At 35.0% G+C, this 21,376-nt stretch overlaps 1 protein-coding gene, 1 long non-coding RNA gene and 1 pseudogene across 4 annotated transcripts in view; 2 read left to right on the forward strand and 1 right to left on the reverse strand.

The window, feature by feature from the left end:
- The window catches only part of SPTLC3 (serine palmitoyltransferase long chain base subunit 3), a 199,602-nt gene that overhangs the window by 126,040 nt on the left and 52,186 nt on the right, over nt 1-21,376 (forward strand). The window contains exons 7-8 of the mRNA XM_072634471.1: nt 6,126-6,231; nt 14,740-14,959. Of these exons, the coding sequence (XP_072490572.1) occupies nt 6,126-6,231; nt 14,740-14,959 (326 nt within the window). The remainder of the gene's footprint in view (nt 1-6,125; nt 6,232-14,739; nt 14,960-21,376) is intronic.
- Nucleotides 11,720-21,376, reverse strand: part of LOC140520515 (uncharacterized) — a 98,098-nt gene continuing 88,441 nt past the window's right edge. For all 3 annotated transcript variants that reach the window (XR_011972542.1, XR_011972541.1, XR_011972543.1), the window contains 2 exons: nt 14,804-14,948; nt 11,720-12,987 (listed from right to left, as the gene is read on the reverse strand). This is a non-coding gene — a long non-coding RNA (uncharacterized lncRNA). The remainder of the gene's footprint in view (nt 12,988-14,803; nt 14,949-21,376) is intronic.
- On the forward strand, nt 14,970-19,820 carry LOC140520514 (cyclin-G1 pseudogene; annotated as a pseudogene).

The raw sequence follows: 21,376 nt of genomic DNA on the forward strand, positions 1-21,376 counted from the left end.
ATTTGAGATCAGGAACTTTCTTACTTTTCTTTTTATATTCTCAGTACTTAGCCCAATACCTTGAAAGTTTAAGTAAGAATTTAACAAATGCTTCATTCATTCATTCATCTAATCCAAGTCATACCTCAAAAAGAATTCCTTCTTTTTGAGATATTTAAACTCTACTTGAAGATCTCTAGTAAGGGAAAATCCATTACTTTCTAAGGCAATCCACCACTTTTAGATAATTCAACTTATTTAGAAGATCTTCCTTACAGCAAGACTATCTCTTCGTAATTTCCACTCATTATCCCTAGTTCTGCCCTTTAGGGCAAAACAAGTCTATTCTATCTCCTATATGGTAACCCTCCAAATACTTGAAGAAAGTTATATCCCCACTAAGATTCATGCAGGTTAAACCTTCACAGTGCTTTTGACCACTCATTATATCATGATCTGGAGGCCCTTCACTATCCTGGATGCTCTCCTTTGGTATACTCTACCTTGTCAATATCCTCAATAAAACATGGTGTGCAAGACAGCATATAATGAAAAGCAACACTGTGACAAGAAGAGATGACATACTTTATCTGGGAAAGCTGCAATTTCTTGAGCCTTAGTTTCCTTGTCTTTAAATAAGGATAATACCTGATCTACCATGATCATAGGATTATTCTGAGGATCAAATCATATAAAAATTTTTGTAATCCCAAAGACTTACATAAATGTAAGTTATTATCATAAGCATTATAACAGTAGGGTCTCCTACCAGTAAAAAAATCCAGAAACATTTACTCCTCAATCAGGCACTTTACCACCATACCTATGGAACTTCCCTTTCCACTGATAAAGGTTAAAAGGCCTTTTATATTTTCCCTTTCCTCTCATCTTTTTGTTCACTTAGATCTTAGAAAGCTATGTGTATATGCTAATAAAGTTTGGAAGTACTAAGCAAAGAACTGAAGATTCATATACATTTCAGAGGAAAATCAAATTCAAACTGGCTTAGGCATTTCATCACAGGAATTAGGGAAGAAGAAGTTTTAGGACAAAAAGCAGAATGAAACACTTGGGGCAGGAAGGGGTAGAAGGAAGGAGTGGAAGAAAGGCTGAGGTGCTAGACCCCTGAGCAGTGATGAAGAGAAGGTTAATTACTCTTTTCACCCTATCCATTGCCAGCCCTTACTGAGGTCCATTAGCCTCTGGCACACCCCTGGCACAATAGGCAAGTGCTCAGAAGATAATGTCAAATTCAGTCATCACTAACTTTGTGATGCAGCATCATCACTGCTTGAAGCTTGAAGCTTCTGCAATGCCTTAAAGTCTGTTAGATGTTCACATCATGTGCTACCAAATAAGTCTCTCCCCAGGGAAACATGACATAGAAAAATACCCACAGAGACAAGGTATGTGCAAGGAAAGCCACACAAATAACCAGACTTCCCAGAGTGGCGCTGCTCTGAAACACAGAGTTGTAATCTGATTTTCTTTCTCTACTGCCTCACAGCACAATCAGATATTCAGTATGAGGGCTAGTTTAAACACACTAGCCCAGATTCCCAGTCTATTCTGACTTATGGTCACAGGTAGTCTTAGAATGGGAGAGAAGTAGCTACCCTTAAGAGCAATTGTTAGCAGCTGTTCCTACTGCTTTTTCTTCAGCAGATCAAATGCCCAATCTCTGTAAGTGCAGTTATGTAATGTCCTTTTCAGACACATCCTAGACTCATCCAGGACTTTGTATGAGGAGGAATAGTTGGTCCCAGAAATCAGTAGACTAAAGAAGATGAAGAGGAAGGAAAATAATACTATCCTCAATTTATGGGCAGGAAAGGAAAAGATATTGTTTGAGTCACTGGATCAACACAAATAGGAATCTGTAAGTAAGGGACTACCACAGTTACTATGCACTGTCATTCATCTTTTCCTAAAAGAAAGTTATTTCCTTTTAAAATAAGGGTACAAGAGCATGCCAAGTTCTAATACTAGCATATTAAAGAAATGACTCCTGTACTAAGGGACTAATATGTTTGGGGCAAAGACTCTTTCTCCTTATTCACAAGCTGCTTTTCTTTAGTATCATGTGTGTCATATATAGACATATGCACTATTAAGATGTAACCATAAAATATGGGTAGCAGAAGTGCTTTACTTGGGTGGTCTTTTCCCCAAGATGGATGCATTTGCATGGAGTTTTGGCCCAGAAAAAGAAATCTTCAGAGAGAAGGCATAGGCTCAAAGCATCTACTCAGAATTGTTACTATACAAACAATGTTTTATGTTCATTAAATAAGAATATTCATGTTGCAAAACAATCTAAAGTTGAATTTTGAGAGAAGTCTTCCACACTGACTTACAGCAATCTCTTTCATGACATCTGGTAGCTTGTTTCATATTTATTTCTCACGTACTCCCAAGTCACTGTCCCTTGTGCATTCCTAATGAAGCAAGTTAGATTTAAAGTTTGTTTCTCAATTTGCTGAAATAAAATTCCATATGCTCTATTTATTATTTGTCTTTAGCATTATGTTATTATTATTTTATTCTATATTATACTGAAGAAGCATAGAGTAGTGAAAAAAATACTAGAAGGAAGCTGTAGGCTCCATTTCTGACTTTGACAATTCTTAGTGCTTGACCTTGAATAAATAACTTTCCCTCTCAGAGCTCCATAATATAGGGATGCTGCTATTTATACTGCCTTCCTCACAAAGATGTTTATAAAAACACTCTGAAAATCCTGAAGTGTTCTAAAAAGCCATGTGAATGACTATTATTAGAAAATATTAAATCCTTTGAAGTCAGATTTACTTTTCTAGACTCATAGCACACACCTTATGATAGGAAGGTAACAAAAAGCTAAACAACTTGTGCTTTCTGGATGTGACAATTACTCGAGTTACAGTCATTCTAGAATGACTGAAAAATCTCTCACTTGAAGAGAATTTAGTATTAGCCTACAAAATTTGCAGTGAGAACATCTGTATTTGAATATTGTTTTACAAAAAAGTATGTGGCAATTTAAGAAACCTAACTCTGAGTGTGTGAGGCAAAGCAAACAGGTATCACAATTATATTTTAAGTCCCCACCTCCCATGTCTAAAATACAGCTTGAAATCACAGGTGTGAGAGAGAAAAGATGAACACTGAGGAGAAGGTAAAATCCACGTTGGCAATGAGAGGATGGTGGAAGTTAGGAAGGAGAATTCTGCTTAGTTCCTTTCAGAAGGAGCTAGTGCACTCATCAATTAGCTTTCCAGGACTGTTTCCACAAACTGGGCACTATTCCAAGGACCAGCTGTAATTAAAGAAAAAAGAAAGACCAAATTTGGCAATGTCCACTGAAAATAGAGTCATCATTGAGCCTCATCTTAAGAAGCTATAAATGTACTCCTTGCCTCAGTTGATATTAGAGTCTATAAACATCAATTCCAAGAGGTGATTGCCAGCCTTGATCATAATGAAAACTGGCTTCAGTGTTTCTATTTTACTCTTGTTGGGTGTCTCCTTTTACCGTCATTTAAAATGTGACCTGTGATATCTTGTCGCAGATTATGGCCAGATGCTTCTTCCTCCTAGCACTTTAAATACCTCTCCCTTACCTCAACACAAGAACAATGATGCTAATGCTCTTGGACATTTTATTAAGGCTAAGACTGCCAATGGAGTAGGATTTCTGCCTTTTAAAATATGATCAAGGTCTTGAATCAAAAGAAATTGGAGTTTTAAATTCTGCAAGGAGAGAAGACTCTGGAAATTCAAAGAAGCATAGAAGTATCTATAAAATACACATATTGTGGCCTTGTTGCTTTTATCTTTTATTCAATTCTTGCAACCAAAGGGGGAAAATGTAGAGGTAAAGGAAAAGTGAATCTCACATTTCCCAGAGTTTTTCTTAAAAAAAAAAAAAAATACCAGGGCTAAAAAGCAAGCCATCCAGTTTAAGCTCTTTCATTAAAAATGTTTTTGGCTTCAGAGTATATCAATGATAATTTGTCATCATTCTATACTCCTTATTAATACAGACATAAAATTTTAGAACAGGAAGGTTTTTTACAATGGACATGAAAGCTGAGCTGTGGGAGACGGTAAGGCAGCAGTTCCTGAAGACTGCATTAACCTCCCATATAAAATTTGATAGAACAAGGGCTGCTGCTGAAATGCCTTGCATGTGATATTGTTTAATAGAGCTGACTGACTAAAAAGGAAAGGAGAAATAGTAAGCTAAGTGGAATCTCTTTGTGGCACAGAAGTATAGCTATGGGAGTCTAGCATTCCTTGATGAATTTTTCTATGTGACTCTGCCTCTGTTACCATGTTAACAATCAATCAACAAGTATTTATTAAGCACCTAACATATGCCAGGTACAGTGCTAGAGATTCAAACAAAAAGAATACCTACTCACGAAGAGTTGACCTTCTATTAGGGAAGAAAACATTCATAAATAAATATGCAAAGAGTATATGTAAAAATAATAAATACAAATAAATGAAAAGTAATTAAATGCAAGGTAGTTCAGTAGGGAGAGCATGTGCAGGGATCAGAAAAGATTTTATATAGAAGGTGGTGCCTGAGGTGCATCTTGAAGGAAGAAAGGCAATCTATGATGCAGACTTGAGTACATAGTACATTCCAGGCACTGGGAAAGAAGATAGATTGTTCTGTGTGAGAAAGAGAGAGAACATCAGTTTAGCTGGATAACAGACTATGAGAAGCGGGAAATAATGTATAATGAATCTGGAAAGATAGTTTGGGATCAGGTTGGGAAGGCCTTAAAAGCTAAACAAAGAGGTTTATGTTTTATCTGAGAGATAATAAGGAGGCAGGAGAGCAGTCATTGGAAAGCTTTTCCATGAACAAAATAATTCAAGATAAGATGGGAAGTAGCTGTTTGGGAGAAATTAAATCTTTAAAACAAACATCTTTAATAAAGATCTGATATTCAAGATATATAGGCAATGAAAAACATGTATAAAACACCAAGAGCTATTCCCAAATGCATAAGTTGATTGAAAAGGATAGGAACAAAAGCTCTTAAAATAAGTGCAAATTACCAAAGGTGAAAGATTGCTCCAAATCATTAGTAATAAGTGCAAAGTAAATAAAAGCCACTCTGAAGTCCTTACACTAAAAAATTGTCAGATAACAATTCAGTCCAAAGGAATTTATTAAGCACTTATTATTATGCCAGGAACTGTGCCAAGTACTGCGGATAAAAAAAATTAAGACAAAAACATGGTCCCTATCTCCAAGAAGTTATTATTCTAATGGAGGAGAGAACATGTACACAACTATTATATACACGAAATATAACATGTAAATGGAAGGTAATCTCAACAGGAAATGTATTCCAGGTCTAGTGGCCAACCTACAGAAAGGCACAAAAGTAGAAGATGGGATACATCTAGCAGTTTGGACATAACGCAATATAAATGAATGAAATGAGAGTTCATAAAGGCTGGTCTTATAAATGAAGAAAATGGAAAATATATGAAGGATGCTGTAGAGTAGAAATAACAAGACCTGGCAACTGACTGAATTGGAGGGAAGTGGGAAGAGAGAGAAGAGTCAAGGTTAGAAAATTATGGTGATGACTAGAAACATGGCAGTGGTTTCAACAGGAACAATTAAATATAAGATTAGATGGAGAAGATAATGAGCATGATGCACTTGAGATACCATTGAGGAATCCAGGTGGTGATGTCCAGAAGGCAATTGGTAGGGCAGAATTGGTATTTAGGAGAGAGATGAAGTCTAGAAAGAAAATGGAATAAATCCCTAATTATAGGATTTCCAGTACTAATCCATGGGAGAGGAAGATGTTAGCTAAGGAGAAGCCTTCCCAGTACCCTTAAAACACAAATCTTATCAAATGAGATAATATATGTAAAGAGTACTTTGTAAACAGCATTATATAATGCTAGTTATTATCATCAATATCATCGTTATTATAAGGAAGAACTTAATAACAGAACACTATTACTTCCTTGTCCTTATTCTTTATTTAAAAGGGGGAATAATAATGTGTCTTTTTAATTATGATTCTAACATTAGTCTCAGAAAATATATTTTTAAGCTTGAATCTAAAACAAAAAATTCCATCTCACTCAACATAAATCATTTCTTTTTTGCTTGTTATTTAAAGACATGCAAAATCTAGAGAAGAAACTAAGAGAAGCTGTGATCTACGGCCAGCCTCGAAGTCGAAGAGCATGGAAAAAAATCCTCATTCTAGTAGAAGGCATCTTTAGGTACGTGAATGACCAGGGTATTCTAATCGTGGTATAAATAATATGGGGCAACTAAGTGGTGCTATGCACAGAGTACCAGGCCTGAAGTCAAGATTCATCTTCTGGAGTTCAAATGTGGTCTCAGACACTTACTATCTGTGTGCATCTGGGCAAGTAACTTAACCCTTTTGGTCTCAGCTCTTCATATGTAAAATTAACTGGGGAAGGAAATGGCAAACCACTGTAGTGTCTTTACCAAGAAAAACCCAAATGGGGTCATGAAGAGTCAAACATGACTGAAACAACTGAGCGACAAAAAAATAAATAAATCTGACAGATGGGAAAAGACCTTCATACTCCACAACTATACCCTGACAAGTTAGTCAATGACAAGTCTATACAAAGAATCTGGCTTGGGACTGCTCTAGCAAGTTACCAGGTACTGATCTGATTATCTATGGGATAACTTTCATTGTCAGATAACTGGAAGCACAGAATAACAGAGAACATCAAAGTTGAAAGGGATATTACTAAGATCTTTACGAACAGAGATTGCCTTGTTTGCACTGTCTAACACAGTATCCTTCAACACAGTAAGTGCTTAATATCTAAACTGAATCTGTAGACCTCAGAGACCATCTAATACAATCAATATCTGAACAATAATTCCTCCTTACTTCTCAAAAATTATCATCCATTCTTCACTTTCAGAGTTCTAGCAAGGGGGAGCCTACTACCACAAGAGACAGCCTATTCCATCTCTGAATAGCTCTAATTGTTAGGAAACTTTTCCCTACCTCATGTCTGCTTCTCTAGATGCGGTTTGATATTGTGAGAATTTTTTCAGCCTGCTTTGTGGAGGCAAGCATATGGAAGAATTAACTTAAAGTGGTTCTTTTTATAAACTTTGCTTACCATATATTGAAGACCTCTAGTGACAAGGGTATTTTACCCTGTAATGTAGTTTGGCATGAATTCTCAAGACATTTCATATCTAATCATAGAGTATACTGAGCTATGACTTGAATTATCTGATATAAGCCATATTTCTAAAAAACACAAAAGAGCTAACAATGGCTAAAGGGACCACCAATACATAGAACATTCCTGTCACATTCAGACTATGATGCCACAGGGACCACTAACCCCTTCATAGTTTGGCTTAGAAAGACTTTACATCAAAAATGCAATTCTATCCAGGCAATATTTTTATATTTATTTTACTAAGGGAGGAGAAAGATTTCCCAAAGTACTACCTTTGATATCTTACTCTATATGCAGTAGGACTGTTAGCTCAGCAGAATCTTTCCTAAGTAAATTTTTAATGGATCCTAATCTCAAGTAATTAGAAAGGAGGTTCCTAGGGGATAATAACAGAAAAGTGAGAAAAACTGAATGAAATGGTAGTTCCTGCACCTGAAAAACAACAGCATTGCTACAAATAAGGCAGGAAAAGCAGAGGCAGCAATTTTTCTCTTTAATCTTTCCCCTCAAATAATATCATTTTAGCCAAAAGAATAATAAGAAAAAAGGAAATAAATATGTTTCCTGTCAACAAATACATTTTCAAAAACTGAAATTTAAAAATTTGCATTAAAAAAAAAACTGACTGTGGCTTTTATGTCCAGCTGACTGGTCAAGGCCTTGTCAACCTCTCCATATATACCCTCCCCTTACCTGTTCCAGGAAGTTGGTTGTTTCACATACTACTACAAAGTTGCAAATCTGGCATTTATAGTTTCTTGTCAGTGACTGATTTTCTTTAAGACCTATCAGAGTATAAGCAAGGCAACAACCAGGAGTGTGTCCTATGCGTAAAAACTGTTGAGTACAGTAGAATAATTAACTACTCATTGGCCTTGAACTTACTACTTTAAAAAAAAATAATAATGCCATATTGACTTTATGCTGTCAAACTTCAAGCCTCATTCTTCCTCCTGTGTAATTTGTGCCAGCTGCAGTGTACTATAAAACTGGGGCGAGAGAACAAACCAACTCTTATCTAAACACCTGTCATTCAGGATTGGAACAGCTTAAAAGCTGATCAGCTGAGTCAGAGCAGGCTGGACATCTCCTTTTAAGCAGAATAAACAGAACCAAACTGCAAATAAACAAAACTTGGTACAACTAAAGGAAAGTTAAGCTTTAAACACTTTGATCATGGCTGAAATTAAGAGGACCACCAGCATTTTACTGTCAAATATTCTTGTCAGTTACCCAGCCTAGAGAAACCACTGCAAAGGCTGGGTTTTGTTCATTTCATAAGTCCCATCTCTGTTCTGCCACAGGATCAGCATTACAGGCTTAAAAGTTATGAATTTCTTGCAGAAATCAAAAAACTGCACCAGATTTCAAGTTTAAACATCTCTAATATTTGTAATTTAATCTGTAGTTTATTTATTTGTCTATCTTATATTCTCTTTTCAAAGAACTCTGGAATAAGGCTTTTCAAGGACTCTCATCAGTGAAGAATGATTTTTCTCTTTTTTTTCTTTCAAATCAGCATAGGAAACCTTCCATGAAAAGAGTCTCCAACCCAAAATGCCTTTTATGGACAGGTCATAACTTCCCTGGACTTTGGTTTCTTGATTTATAATGAAGAATATAACAAGATATATACATATATACAATGAAGAATATAACAAAAGGGTTAGGCTACATTATCTTTACTTACAACTCAATCATTGTATAATTCTATGACTTTGTGTGACTGTCTTCTAATCTTTGCCATAACTCAACATTGAGTAAAACAATCTCCAGTTGACTTTTCTTAAGAATAATGTGGGAATACCCATTTTAAAATATTTTGTTGGTATGGAATTTGTGGACATCCATACAGACAGTATCATTGGGATGCCTTCAGAATTTCAATATCATGATTTGTTTCTCTTTTCTGTTCCTTTCAAAATTGAGTCAAGGGAAAATTAACGAACATTCAGAACTTAAGTATCAAATCACTGACGATTCTTGGACTCTACTTATATAACACTATTTTAGTGTCACTAAGTAGTTATTGTATTTAAAAGATGGATCAATGTGCCATGGACTAAAAGAAAATGACATTAACTTAGAAAAGGAAAGTGAATACAGGCCCTTTATTTGCTAAATGCACACTGCACCTAGTATCATACGTATAGTGTATGACAAATATAACATAACCAGTTGAAGCACTCAAAAGAGAATTATGGCAGAAAACTAGAGGGTCATAGCTTAGTAGCAAAGAAAAGTGGCCTACTCAAATTTTTGACAGTTGTGAAGAGATGATGAAAAGAGAACCTACAGTAACTATGTAAATGGAATAAACTGTACAGAGACACAGAGGAACCCAGGAAAATGTCTAATCCTTCTCCTAACCAAAATTCTTCATGGACTTGAAAAGAACTCTAGTATCTCACATCTCAGTCTTCTCTTCTCCCGTCTATGTGCTAAATTCTAACGGAAATAAACGTGAAAAAATTACTAAAAAGTACATATGTAAGGAAATAGGGAGCTATGTGATACAAACTGAGAAGTCTGTGAGCACCTAAAAAGGGAAGCAGTAGTCCCTATGAGTAAGCAAATATTCACTAAGAAGTAGTCACAAAAAAACAGGAATAATACTAAACCTCCCTCATTTCCTTTTTTCAGAATGCTTACTAGACTTTTAAATCAAGAAAGTATTCTAGATATATACATGTAAATATATTTTATATATATATATATATATATATATGGGTTTCTGCAAGGCACATGATAAAGTCATGATGTCATTTTCAAGAAGATAAAAGAAACGTAAGTTGGATACATCTCAGCGAAATCCTAGCTGTATGATGATCATAAATAGTCTTAATTAATATATTTATGTCATCTGATGAAAAAATTTCCAGTAGTGTGCCACAGGACTCAGTTCTTGTTACTGTTCTGCGTAACACTTAAATCAATAGATCCTTATTCTACAGGTTAGCAATAGAGACTAAACCTATGATTTCATTAGTATCAGGAATTCCTAGAGGAAGAAATGCCTTCTAATAATGTAGATCAGAGCCTTCTCTGAATTTATTGTCTTAGAGAATTGCCAAGAGCTTTGATAGATTAAGTGATCTGCTCAGGGTCACAAAGACAGTATGCGTAAGAGTTGAGACGTAAAACTATGTCTTTCTTGTTTTCAAGGCTAGCTCTATATAATGGCAGGCCACCTCTCAGAAATACATAACGACAGGCTTATTCACTGACTCTATGGATGCCACAAAGCTATAAGATAAAATCATTACACTGGAAGATAAAATCAAGATTCAAAAAAGACTACACAGGCCTGAATAATAGTCTTGAATCATGGATTTAGAGCTGGAAAGGATGCTGAAGTCATCTAGTCCAAACCTCTCGTTAATAGAGGAGGAAAATGAGACCTAGAGAAGTTAAATGACTGGCCCAAAGTTACACAGTAAGTAGTAGAGGTAGAATTTGAACCTAGGTCTTATGACTACAAAGTCAGCACTTTCTCTTCCACGGTATTACACTGAAATTTAAAAGGGATAAATATAAAATTCTACATTTAAGCTAAAATTTATTAACTTCCAAGTTCAGGATGACAGGCCTATCTTAATAGTAATTCATATGAAAACAGTTAATTCAATCACAGGCTTCATTAATAGAGATACAGTGTGTAAAAGAATGGAGATGATAGCCTTATGATAGTTTCATTCCTTCATGAACTCCAAACCTGATCCTCTTTCTCAATGCATCTACTTCTTAGTGGTTTCTCTATTTTCCCAGTCACCTAGATGCAAAACGACAGAGCCAGCTTTGATTTCCTTTTTCCTTAGCCCTCACACCCAATTACGGTCATTAATTAATCTCTGTTAACACCTCCACAACACTTCTTGCATCTATCCCTTCCTCTCTATTCTTATACTACCATCACCCTAGTTCAGTGTTTCATCACCTGTAACACGGGCTTCTGTAATAACCTCCTAATTGATGTCTCTGCCTCCAACATCTCCCCAATACCAGTCTATTATTTATATAATTAGAAAAATAATCTTGCTAATGAACAGGTTTGACCATATCATTTCCTTCTCAAAAACATTTACTGTGTTTCCTAAGTAAAAAATAAATCTGGTAGCCCTGTATTTAAGGCTTTTTATTATCTTTTCTTTGATCTCATCCTGAATTCTCATATCTCTGTGTATTTACAGAGGCCATGAACCATGCCTACACTATGTTTCCTCTTAAACTATACTTTATGAAATCCTCTTCCTTCAAGGTCCACCCCAGCTCACACCTCTTCTATAAAGTCCTCCCTGATCTCTTCAGCAGTTTGTCTCTTTTATTCTTATCACATTCCACTTTGTATCATACTTATTTGAGGATGTATCATGGTATGTCTCAGTAGATTAAAAGCTCCTTAAGAGCAGAGATTCTGTTATTTCTTTTTATGAGACTTAGCCTAGTAACTGACACATACTGGCTGTAAACAATATATTTTTTAATTTGTTAAATTGTTAAATGCCGAAATGAATAATGTATTTCGTACAAGTGCATAACTCAATTTAATTGTCTACTAAGCACCTACTCTGTACAAAGCAATGGAGGAGATACAAAGTATACATGAAACACAATCTGTTCTCTCATGGAGCTTACAGTCTAATGGAGAATATCACAGATAATTGATAACCATACTGTATAATAATGCATGCTTAGTATATAAGTCACAACAGGATGAACTAAAATTCATAAAGTCATGACCAAAACTCAGCTAGCTGTGAAGTATCTGGAAGACTAAAATTAAACTACAAAGAAGTCAAACAGTAGAGGAAGAGAAGGGTGTAGAAAGATCAGGAAATTATCAAAGGTTGGGCAAACAAAGATCAAGTTCATGGAAGGTCAACTAAAATGAAGTAAATTTCAAGAGGGTTGACTAATGCAGTCAGGTAAATAACACAGGGGAAAGGAAGAAGGGAATAAACATCCAATGGGCATTGTAATAAATGCATTACAACTATCATCTCAATTAGTTGAACTTGGGTTCAACTAAGCAGGGTAAAAAGTCTACAAGATCATAATAGTTAAAACAAGCAGCATCTGTGAGCAAGTGGCACTAAAAAGAAGCCCTGACGCCAGGGCAGAGGCTATTTTCTTTCTCAGTGTGCATTGTCTTATACTATCTGTTGGGTGTAGTGAGCACAAGGTCTATAGTCAGTATTGATCAAAGCCAGGAAACTACAGATGATACCTGCTTCTGATTCATACAAAGGGTAGAATCACAGAGATGTCCTAACACTATTTCAATTATCTACTAAAGAAAACAAACCATAATAAACTAGGTCCACTTGTATAAAAAGGCATATGTGATAGCATTTGATTTCTTTAATTAAAATGCAATAAATACTTCATTGACACAATTTGATTTTTTTCCTAAAGAGGAAATTCATAATAAAGTACATAATCATTCATCAATCTGGAATGAACTGAATTTTTTACTGTTTGTACGACCACTTTGAAATATCCATATTGGTTTTGGCTTATCTCTACTTATGGAATACGAATACTAGTTATACAAATCAGTAACAAAGGGGAATTTTCCAAATGATCTGGGACTTGAGGCAGCAAAGTTACAACCATCACTTTCAATCCACTGATACTCAAGAAATAATTTGATGATCATTCACTTGCTCCTAGAAGATTCAGTTCTTCCAAAGATAGTTAATTTCTCCATCAAAGAGATATTATTTACTCCAAAAATGCCTGAGATTTCCCATCCAAAAAAGTAGTTGTTGAGATTTTCTGAACTCCAAACTCCTTATATTATTCCAGTTGCAGTAAGTGAAAACATAAAACAAGAAAATAAAAAGGATAGTAGTTACTTAATTTTAAAGTGGTAGTAGCTATTATTTTCTTTCTTATCTCAGGGTATGATTTGAGCCCACAAGGAGGATTTTCCCATGATTGAAGTTGGCAAATCATAGCATTTGTCTGTTGCTACCATTGAGTAACTGAGATTGTATAAAAGGAGCAGGGAGAAAGGAGATTTCAAAAAGAAATCTATACACTTAGATAATATGTTAGCTATGTTATCTAATAAACAGTACATAAATATATACACACATGTGTGTGTATATATATATAAATGTATATACATATACATATTCACTACATTGTTAATTCAACTATAATTCAAGGCCTTGAATATTGCTTTAAATTATCTGTTAAACAGTTTTTCTTTCAATAATGTTGAAATGGTTGGGAAAGGATTTCCATTTCAAAGTAAAAATATGTTTAATAAGTAATAAATGTAAAAAAATTATTAGTATGCTCCTAAATGTAGCTCACCTTCAAATATTAAAATATTGAAGCTAAAGGAATAAAACTTTAACCATTCTTAATGTGATTCAAATCATGGCCTAAACACACACACACACACACACACACACACACACACACACACACACACACACATACACACACACATACAAATGTGCCTGTGAAAAGATTTGTTTGTTTTTTAAATTTGATTATTTACCTAGCAACCATTAAACTAGGGATATATGTCCAAACCAATTTTACTTTTTTAGTATCTAAACTGACCTGTTGACTTAAGTGTTTAAAGCAGAAAAAAATTAAAAAGCATTAAATTTAGTTTTATTTATACTTAAATTCAGTAAAGGGAAAGAAAACATTAAAATTGGCAGTTTGACTTAACTGGTCTGTTTAACTATTTTTTAAATTGAGATAATCATTTAATACAATCAAAACTGTCCATAAAGATATTGCAATCAAGTTGTTCTGAGAACTTACTAAAAGCTTAAAATTCCAAATAGTTACCTACTACATAAATTTGACATTGTTATTTCATTTTCATAAGATTTATATCCTGCCTAATTCCAAAAGGAGAAGGAGCTTATAAATTAAAATACAAACATAGGCCTGGGGATAAAAAAGAAGTTTCCATCTACAGCAAACTATTAGATATCTGAAATAAACCAATTACTACAATGAAACATTGAATCTGGCTCTATAAGCATGGTTATTTTGTTATGTTTAACTCTCCATGGCTTCAAGTAAAGTTCTTTTATGGCTTTGTCACTGTAACCTTCACCTTTCATCAGTTCAAAAGAGGGGACTGATAATATCTGATTGGTCAAATAAGAATTTAGGGACTTATCATCAGTTAGTGGATCATCACATGATTGAACCAATTCCATCACTAAAAGGAATATAATTTTTAACATCCTAACAATTAAAATTAATAAACTACATGATGAGAGTCCTTCACTCTAACCCAAATTCGACATGCCAAATAACAGACAATTGATTTCAGTTTTTCAGGAAACATGGAAGAGAAGCACAGCCTTCATTTTCAAAACACTTAGACTCTTCCCTAGTTGCAAAAATTTTAACTTATGCCTTCAAAATGTATCTTAGGGGAAAAAAAGGTAAGTACCTATCTTTAACAGGGGGTAGAAGCTAAATGTCATGTCCATAATTCAAAAAGGAAAAGAAAAGCTTTTCAGAGGATAAATTACAATATTAGCATTTGTCTCCATAATCTAGCATGGAAGGTTCCATTGTGCGCCTGCCTGAGATCGTTGCCTTAAAGAAGAAGTACAAAGCTTACCTCTACGTGGATGAATCTCATAGTATTGGATGCTTAGGCCCAAGAGGCCAGGGGGTTGTGGACTACTTTGGAATGGACCCTTATGATGTTGATGTGTTCATGGGAACGTTCACCAAAAGCTTTGGAGCAGCTGGAGGATATATAGCTGGAAGAAAGGTAAAACAAAAAACATTTACCTAGGTAAACTATGTACATCCTGAAAATAATCTCTTGCATTAAGGCTAATTCTGTCCTTGTGAATTTAATAAGGCAAGATTTCCTAGGCATAAGCCATAAAGCAAAGTAACCTGCCACATATAATATTGAGTATCCCACTGCTTAGATTCATATTTAGATATTTTGTTCAATCTTTCAGTCATGTCCAACTCTTCATAACTCCATTGTCATCACAGCATGCCAGGACCTTTTATCCTCCACTATCTCCTGAAGTCTGTCCATGCTCATGTTCATTGCTTCCATGTTGTTATCTGTCCATTTCAACCTCTACCACCACCTTTCTCCTTTTGTCTTCAATCTTTCCCAACATCAGAGTGTTTTCCAATAAGTCCTGTCTTACCATTAGGTGGCCAAAATATTCAAGCTTCAGATATAGTATTTGTTCTTCCAATAAATAGTCTGACTTAATTTCTTTAAGTATCAACTGATTTGATCTCCTTGCTGTCCAAGGGACAGGGGTTGTTTGTTATAACATGCTCAGAGATTTGCACTATGCATGGTATATAAGTGCTTGATAACAATTTAATTAATTGACTATCTTATATTTCACAGACTCTATTCACTTCCCTTTTTAGAAATCTCTCATTCTCTAATTTTGTAAATATCACTGACAGTGACTCAGCAATCACTTCCACTATTTCTTTAAGCCCCCAAGCATATAGTTATTCTACCCTAGCCTGGAATTCTTCTAGGACAACTAGCTGCTCATTTTACTATCTATTAACTTATCACGGGTATCACCACCCTTTGGACATTTATTTCTGTCACTTCCTTCACAATGGTCATTCTCCTTGGCAGAGAAAACAAAATCCAAAAAATCAAAAAGCTTCTTGCCATCTATTCTCATGAGTTATCATAACTTCTACTCCTAAGAAAAGAGTTCTACCCTTTCTTCACATTTCCTCTGATATACACATTCTTGTACTAAGCCAGGCTCAATCCATTCCAAGCTTTAGCATTCCTGATACTGTTTTTACAGAATTATGTCATGCTCTTATAGTTACTGTTACTTGCCCTTACTTTCATCAACTATATATTTTAAAACCCAAGTCTGTTGTCAGCACTCCTTGACCTTGGACTTGGTCTTTCTCTGCTGTAGCCACTGCCCCAGAAATCCTCTCCATTATCTCCACTCCCCACCCCTGGCTCCAACCCTTCTCCTCTCCTCCACATAGTTCCTGCATCATCTGAGACATCTGACTCATTTTTCAGGGTGAGGAGAGGACAGTCCTTGGAGGGGGGTGGGGTGCAGTGCTACCAAGAAAGAGCTGCTGAGATGAGTTCAAGAAGATAGAGGCACTGGTAACAATTGAAGCTCAGAAACCAGCTGAATATTCTGTTGGAACAAGAGTCTAGATGCCAGTCAAAGGTCTGTGGCTTGAGACTAATTGAATCTGCTCATGATAACAGCCTTTGGATGACTGCAAGACTGAGGGACTTCAAAGCAAAAAACCTTCTTAGACTACTTCAGTTCTTTGGTTTTGACACTGAGACTTTTTCTCTAGCTGACTGGACAGTTTTTTATCCAGTGAAGGTGCAGCCCAAACACCCTGAATGTGTGGGATTAAGTTGTTTCTATCTGGCTGTGAAATCCACAAAGGAAGAGAGAAATGTCCCATTGGTCATTGATCTAATATACCAATACAAAATCAGTTTCTAAACTGATGAGAATAAAAAAGATTGTATTAGAGGTGGGTTGGAAAGTCAAAGCTACTACTTACTGCCTTTCAGTTTCTGCAGATCTATTATTCACCCACTCATTGAAAACTTACCATTTGAAAGAATATCAAACCCGAGTTTTGAAAGACTGGAAGCTTGGTTTAAGGCATGCCACTGTAGGATTATGTTTTCTAAAGCAAAGCCTTCCGTATTGGCCTTGTCTATAAATGCATAGGAGATTCAAGCACAGAAATTTATAGAATTGACAGAAGATGCAGAATGTCTTTAGAAACATTCCAAGATAAATTGCAGAGATCTGACCTTCTGGCAGAAACTTGTAGCAAGTGCCTAAATGAATACTCATCAAAAGAGTGTTCTAAACCAAATGTTCAGAAGGTTAAAGTGGATTGTGTCTGGCCATACTGCACATCAGTTGAAGCATAGTTATTACAAAATGGCTCATCTTCCAACAACCCTCTGAAACTGGGTCTTAATTGGATTCTTATGGTGAAAAAAATTCAACTATTTTGAGGGCTTGTTTCACATCAGAACTGTGGGTTCCAATATTAGAATGTACTTAAGCTGTGAAGTCTGAAACATAGCATAGCATTGATGTTTTCAAACTTGAGGGGGAAAAGAGGCTATAGTTGGAAACTGATTATGTGTGCAATAATTGGAAATGTGTTCAGAATTAAATTATGATTCTCTTTGAAACATGTTTGTTAAAACTAAAAGTTAAATGTGAAATCCTAATGTAGAATAAGGACAGGAGACTATACTGTAAATTGACAATTAATATTGATCAAATCTAGTAGTATCTGGATTGGTATACTGATTAGAGGTAGTACTGATGGCAAAGTGCAACTGACTTTAATTAATGTTATTTGAATTAGGATGAAAGCTCAAATAAAAACAGATCAACTTCAGAAAAATGATATGATGTACTTAGTAAATAGGGTGACCAGTCTTTCAGGCAGTATAAACAACCTTGTTAAAGCCTTAAACAACTAGATAATCCAATAATACTAAGGATTTACTTTTGTATGGCATATTTTTCATTTATATTTGACTATAAAATCGTATTAAAGTTGCAGACATGTTAAATTTAAGCGATCTTCAACATTATCCTAGGCAACAAGTGATATGGTATACGAAGTTTTATACAGAATGATTTTTATCTCAATATCTAGCCCCTCAAAAAAAAATTAATTTCTATTGTACTCTCACAGTCTGCCAATTGGAAACCTCAGCTGTGTCCTTCTAAAGTAATATATGCTAATGCTAACACTCTACAGCTTTTAAATAAGGATTACTGTTGGTATAAAACTAGACCATTAGTATAGAGTTTTGTATTTAAAAGCAATACATATGGGGTATGCTATTGTCATAACACTCCTGTAACAATTCAATTTAGAGAGAACAAAGTGAGTTATCTATCCAGATTCAAGTAAGCAACAATTTAACTAATTATGTCGTAGCTGGAGCGCTTAAGGCTAGTTGAAGACTAATGAATCTAAACTAACACACAGGATTGGGAAAGTATATAGTTAATCACTAAAATATATAGCTTAATTTCCACAAAAGCTAAAGCTAGTTCTTTGACATCATGTTGGGGGAAGGAGTGAGAATCCAAAACTTCCCTTTAAAGATAAACCAAAGAACCAGAGTACGTCTCATATTTCTTATGCTTCATATTGTAAAGCATTTTGTAGATGTACTCTTCACTTACTCCTAAACACCTGATTCATTTGAGAATTTGCTTTCTAATTCATCAGTGCAACTTAAGTTTGCTGAAGAAACCTAACACAGTACCATTATGTTCTGGTACTAAGAAAGGGATCTTTCGATAAAACTACTGAAATGCAAAAATAAATAAATAAATGAAATCTAAGTTTGTTGAGGAATTCTCTGTGCATACACATCGGTCTCTTCAAACAATTATCATTTTTCTGCTTCATCAAAAACTCTTTCCCTTTCTTTCTTCAGAATTTCATTCTTCAAGGCTTCCAAAGCCTCCAACTACAATTTCTCTTATAGATTTTTAGTCCATGACATCTTCCTTGTACTATCTCTGAACCCCTGGAATCAGTTTTCTCCAATCAAAGGTTCAGTCTGGCAATGCCTGGTTTACCTCTTTTCCATCATGAACTCTAAAGAGGGTATAATCACTGTCTAATATTCCTATCATATCCACTCCCAATCACCAAGTACCTCACTGTTAATGAGAATCAGATTAAAGTTCCTCTACATTTTGAAAGTTGAAATTATCATTAAGTCAACAAGTTATTAGCCACTCTACTTTAAGCAGAGAAATAGTTTTAAGCATGTCTGCACAACTAAAATTACCCATCCTGCCAAGAATGTGATGTTTCCAGAACCACTGATCTATTTCCTATTTCTATTCAGATGGTCTGTGGTATATACTCTTATCACCAAACTAACTGTTTTTATGATCTTCACCCAAATGTTTTCAACTATGTTGTTGTTTGGTTCCTAGATTTCCTTACCAGAATGTATTCTTAACATACAGTGGTACCCTGCACCTACTTAGGAGACATGACATGGATAAAGAGCAAGGCAAAGGATGTTAGGAATGGTCAGACAGATGAAAAGAAAAACAAGGTGAAAGAGGGTCATGAAGATTCAGAAACAAAAGGAAAGAGTGGTCAATTACATAAAATGCTACAGAGAAGTCAATAAGGGTGGGGGCTGAGAAAGAAACATTAGATATGGCAATGAAGAGATCACTAATTCTACCTTCTGGGACCAAACAGCTAAGACTAGTTCCGTTGCCATATTAACAGTTCTTCAAAGAACTGAATACAGCTAACACATGTTCTTCTTGAGTCTTCATTTCTTGCTCTTCTAAAAATTTTCCCCCAACTTCAATTCAATCTCTGACCCTAACAAATAGGAATTCCTCCATATCAGCTTCACAATTTCCTTCCATGTGCTATTCAATTCAGTTCTTCCTCTCCTCTCTAGCTTCCCTCACAACAACCACCCCAAGCTAATTGTAGAACAAAAATGAACATTTTGTATTTGTGCAAATTTTCTCACTTCTCTCTCCCAGCCCCAGCAGAATATAAGCTTCCCAGCACTAAGAATTATTTTTGTTTTGTCTTTGTATCCCCAGCGCCTAGCATTATGTTTGATATGTGTGTATGTGTGTGTATATATATATACATTTAAAATAGTTGCTTAATCATTTTTTAAATTAATTGAATACCACAAAATAATAGTACTGTGTAAATATACATTGTCTTCTATAAGCCTTTTAGTTCATGAATAACAACTTATGTTCATATACTTTACAGTTTACAAAGTACTTCTGCGTATATTATTGCCTTTAATAAGTAACATATACATTATGTATAAACTGTAATATAAGTCCATTATTACAGCAGAGAATCTAATAATGTTGTCCTTTACCTCGCTGATTCTGATAGCGTATAGTACGATGAAACTTACTATACGTACATGTAATAAGTCAATTTTCATAAAAAACTAGATAACTATAGTGATTTTCATGACCTTTATATTATTCAGTGACTTCTATTGTGGGCCTCCGTTTCCTATATGTACAAGAGAAGACAGGCCTAGATTGCATCCAAGATCCCTCCCAGCTCTAAATCATGAGTTAATTTGTTACTCCTCCTCCTTAATGTTGCGCTGTAGTTTTATATTCTGCCACTAGATGGTAGAAAGAAACAGAAAATGAGATAGAAGCCACCAACACAGTTATCAGAACTTCAGAGGGAAAAGGGAGGACCTCAAAAATCATCTGGTCTAGTATTAAAAAGAAAAAAAAAAAACATTGTCCTGTACTCTGGGAAACAAAATTCAAAAACCAAAGGTTTTTTTTTGTTTGTTTTTTTTGTTTGTTTTTTATGGGGAGTAAAGGGTACAAAGCATGGTATGGTACTGGACTTTGAATCAGAAGAGACCTGGATCTAAATCCCTTCTCAGACACTTACGAGTCATATGACTACAGATAAGTCACATATATTAGCTACCCAAATAGTTATAATGAGCCTCAAATAGAATAATATAGATAAAGCCTTAAAACATTATGTATGAATGGTGCTGCTATTGATCCAGGAACTGACTACATGACCTCTAGCCTACCAGCTCTTATTAGGCTGGTCCCTGTAAGGACCTCTAGAGTTTCCGTAGAGAGTTCATGATTTACTGGATGTCGTGTATGTTCTTCATAGTCTACAGCCTCAGTTTCTAAAGTAGTCTGTAAATAATAATGGACCAGTGTGTGTTTCCATTTAAGAAAGGCACATTTTGAAGTTTCGAGAAGCATTAGTGCTTACCTTATTTTCTTTACTTCAGGTTCTCACTGTATAGATTTTCCTCTGACTATCGACTTTGTAAAAACTTTGAGTCTGATTTCGTTGTTGTTTACTAGAAAGATATACTGTGCAATCAGAAGAATCCTTGATTCAAAAGGAATTTCTCACCTTTCCACTCAGTACTCTTCAAAAAACAGAATATCTCATAATTTTCAGAGGTTAAAAAGTGTAACAAAGGAATTTTTTTTTAAATTTGCATTACTGGGAAACCTCCCAAAAAAGATTCAAAATCAGTGCTAATGGAATATTTTAAAAAGCTACTACCTTTTTAAATGTAACAATTCAAAATATTTATTTTCTTAAGCCTAAGAAAATTCGAATAGATGTTCAATTGGTT

The sequence above is a fragment of the Notamacropus eugenii genome, chromosome 1 (assembly GCF_028372415.1).
Source record: "Notamacropus eugenii isolate mMacEug1 chromosome 1, mMacEug1.pri_v2, whole genome shotgun sequence".
NCBI classification, from domain to species: Eukaryota; Metazoa; Chordata; class Mammalia; order Diprotodontia; family Macropodidae; genus Notamacropus; species Notamacropus eugenii.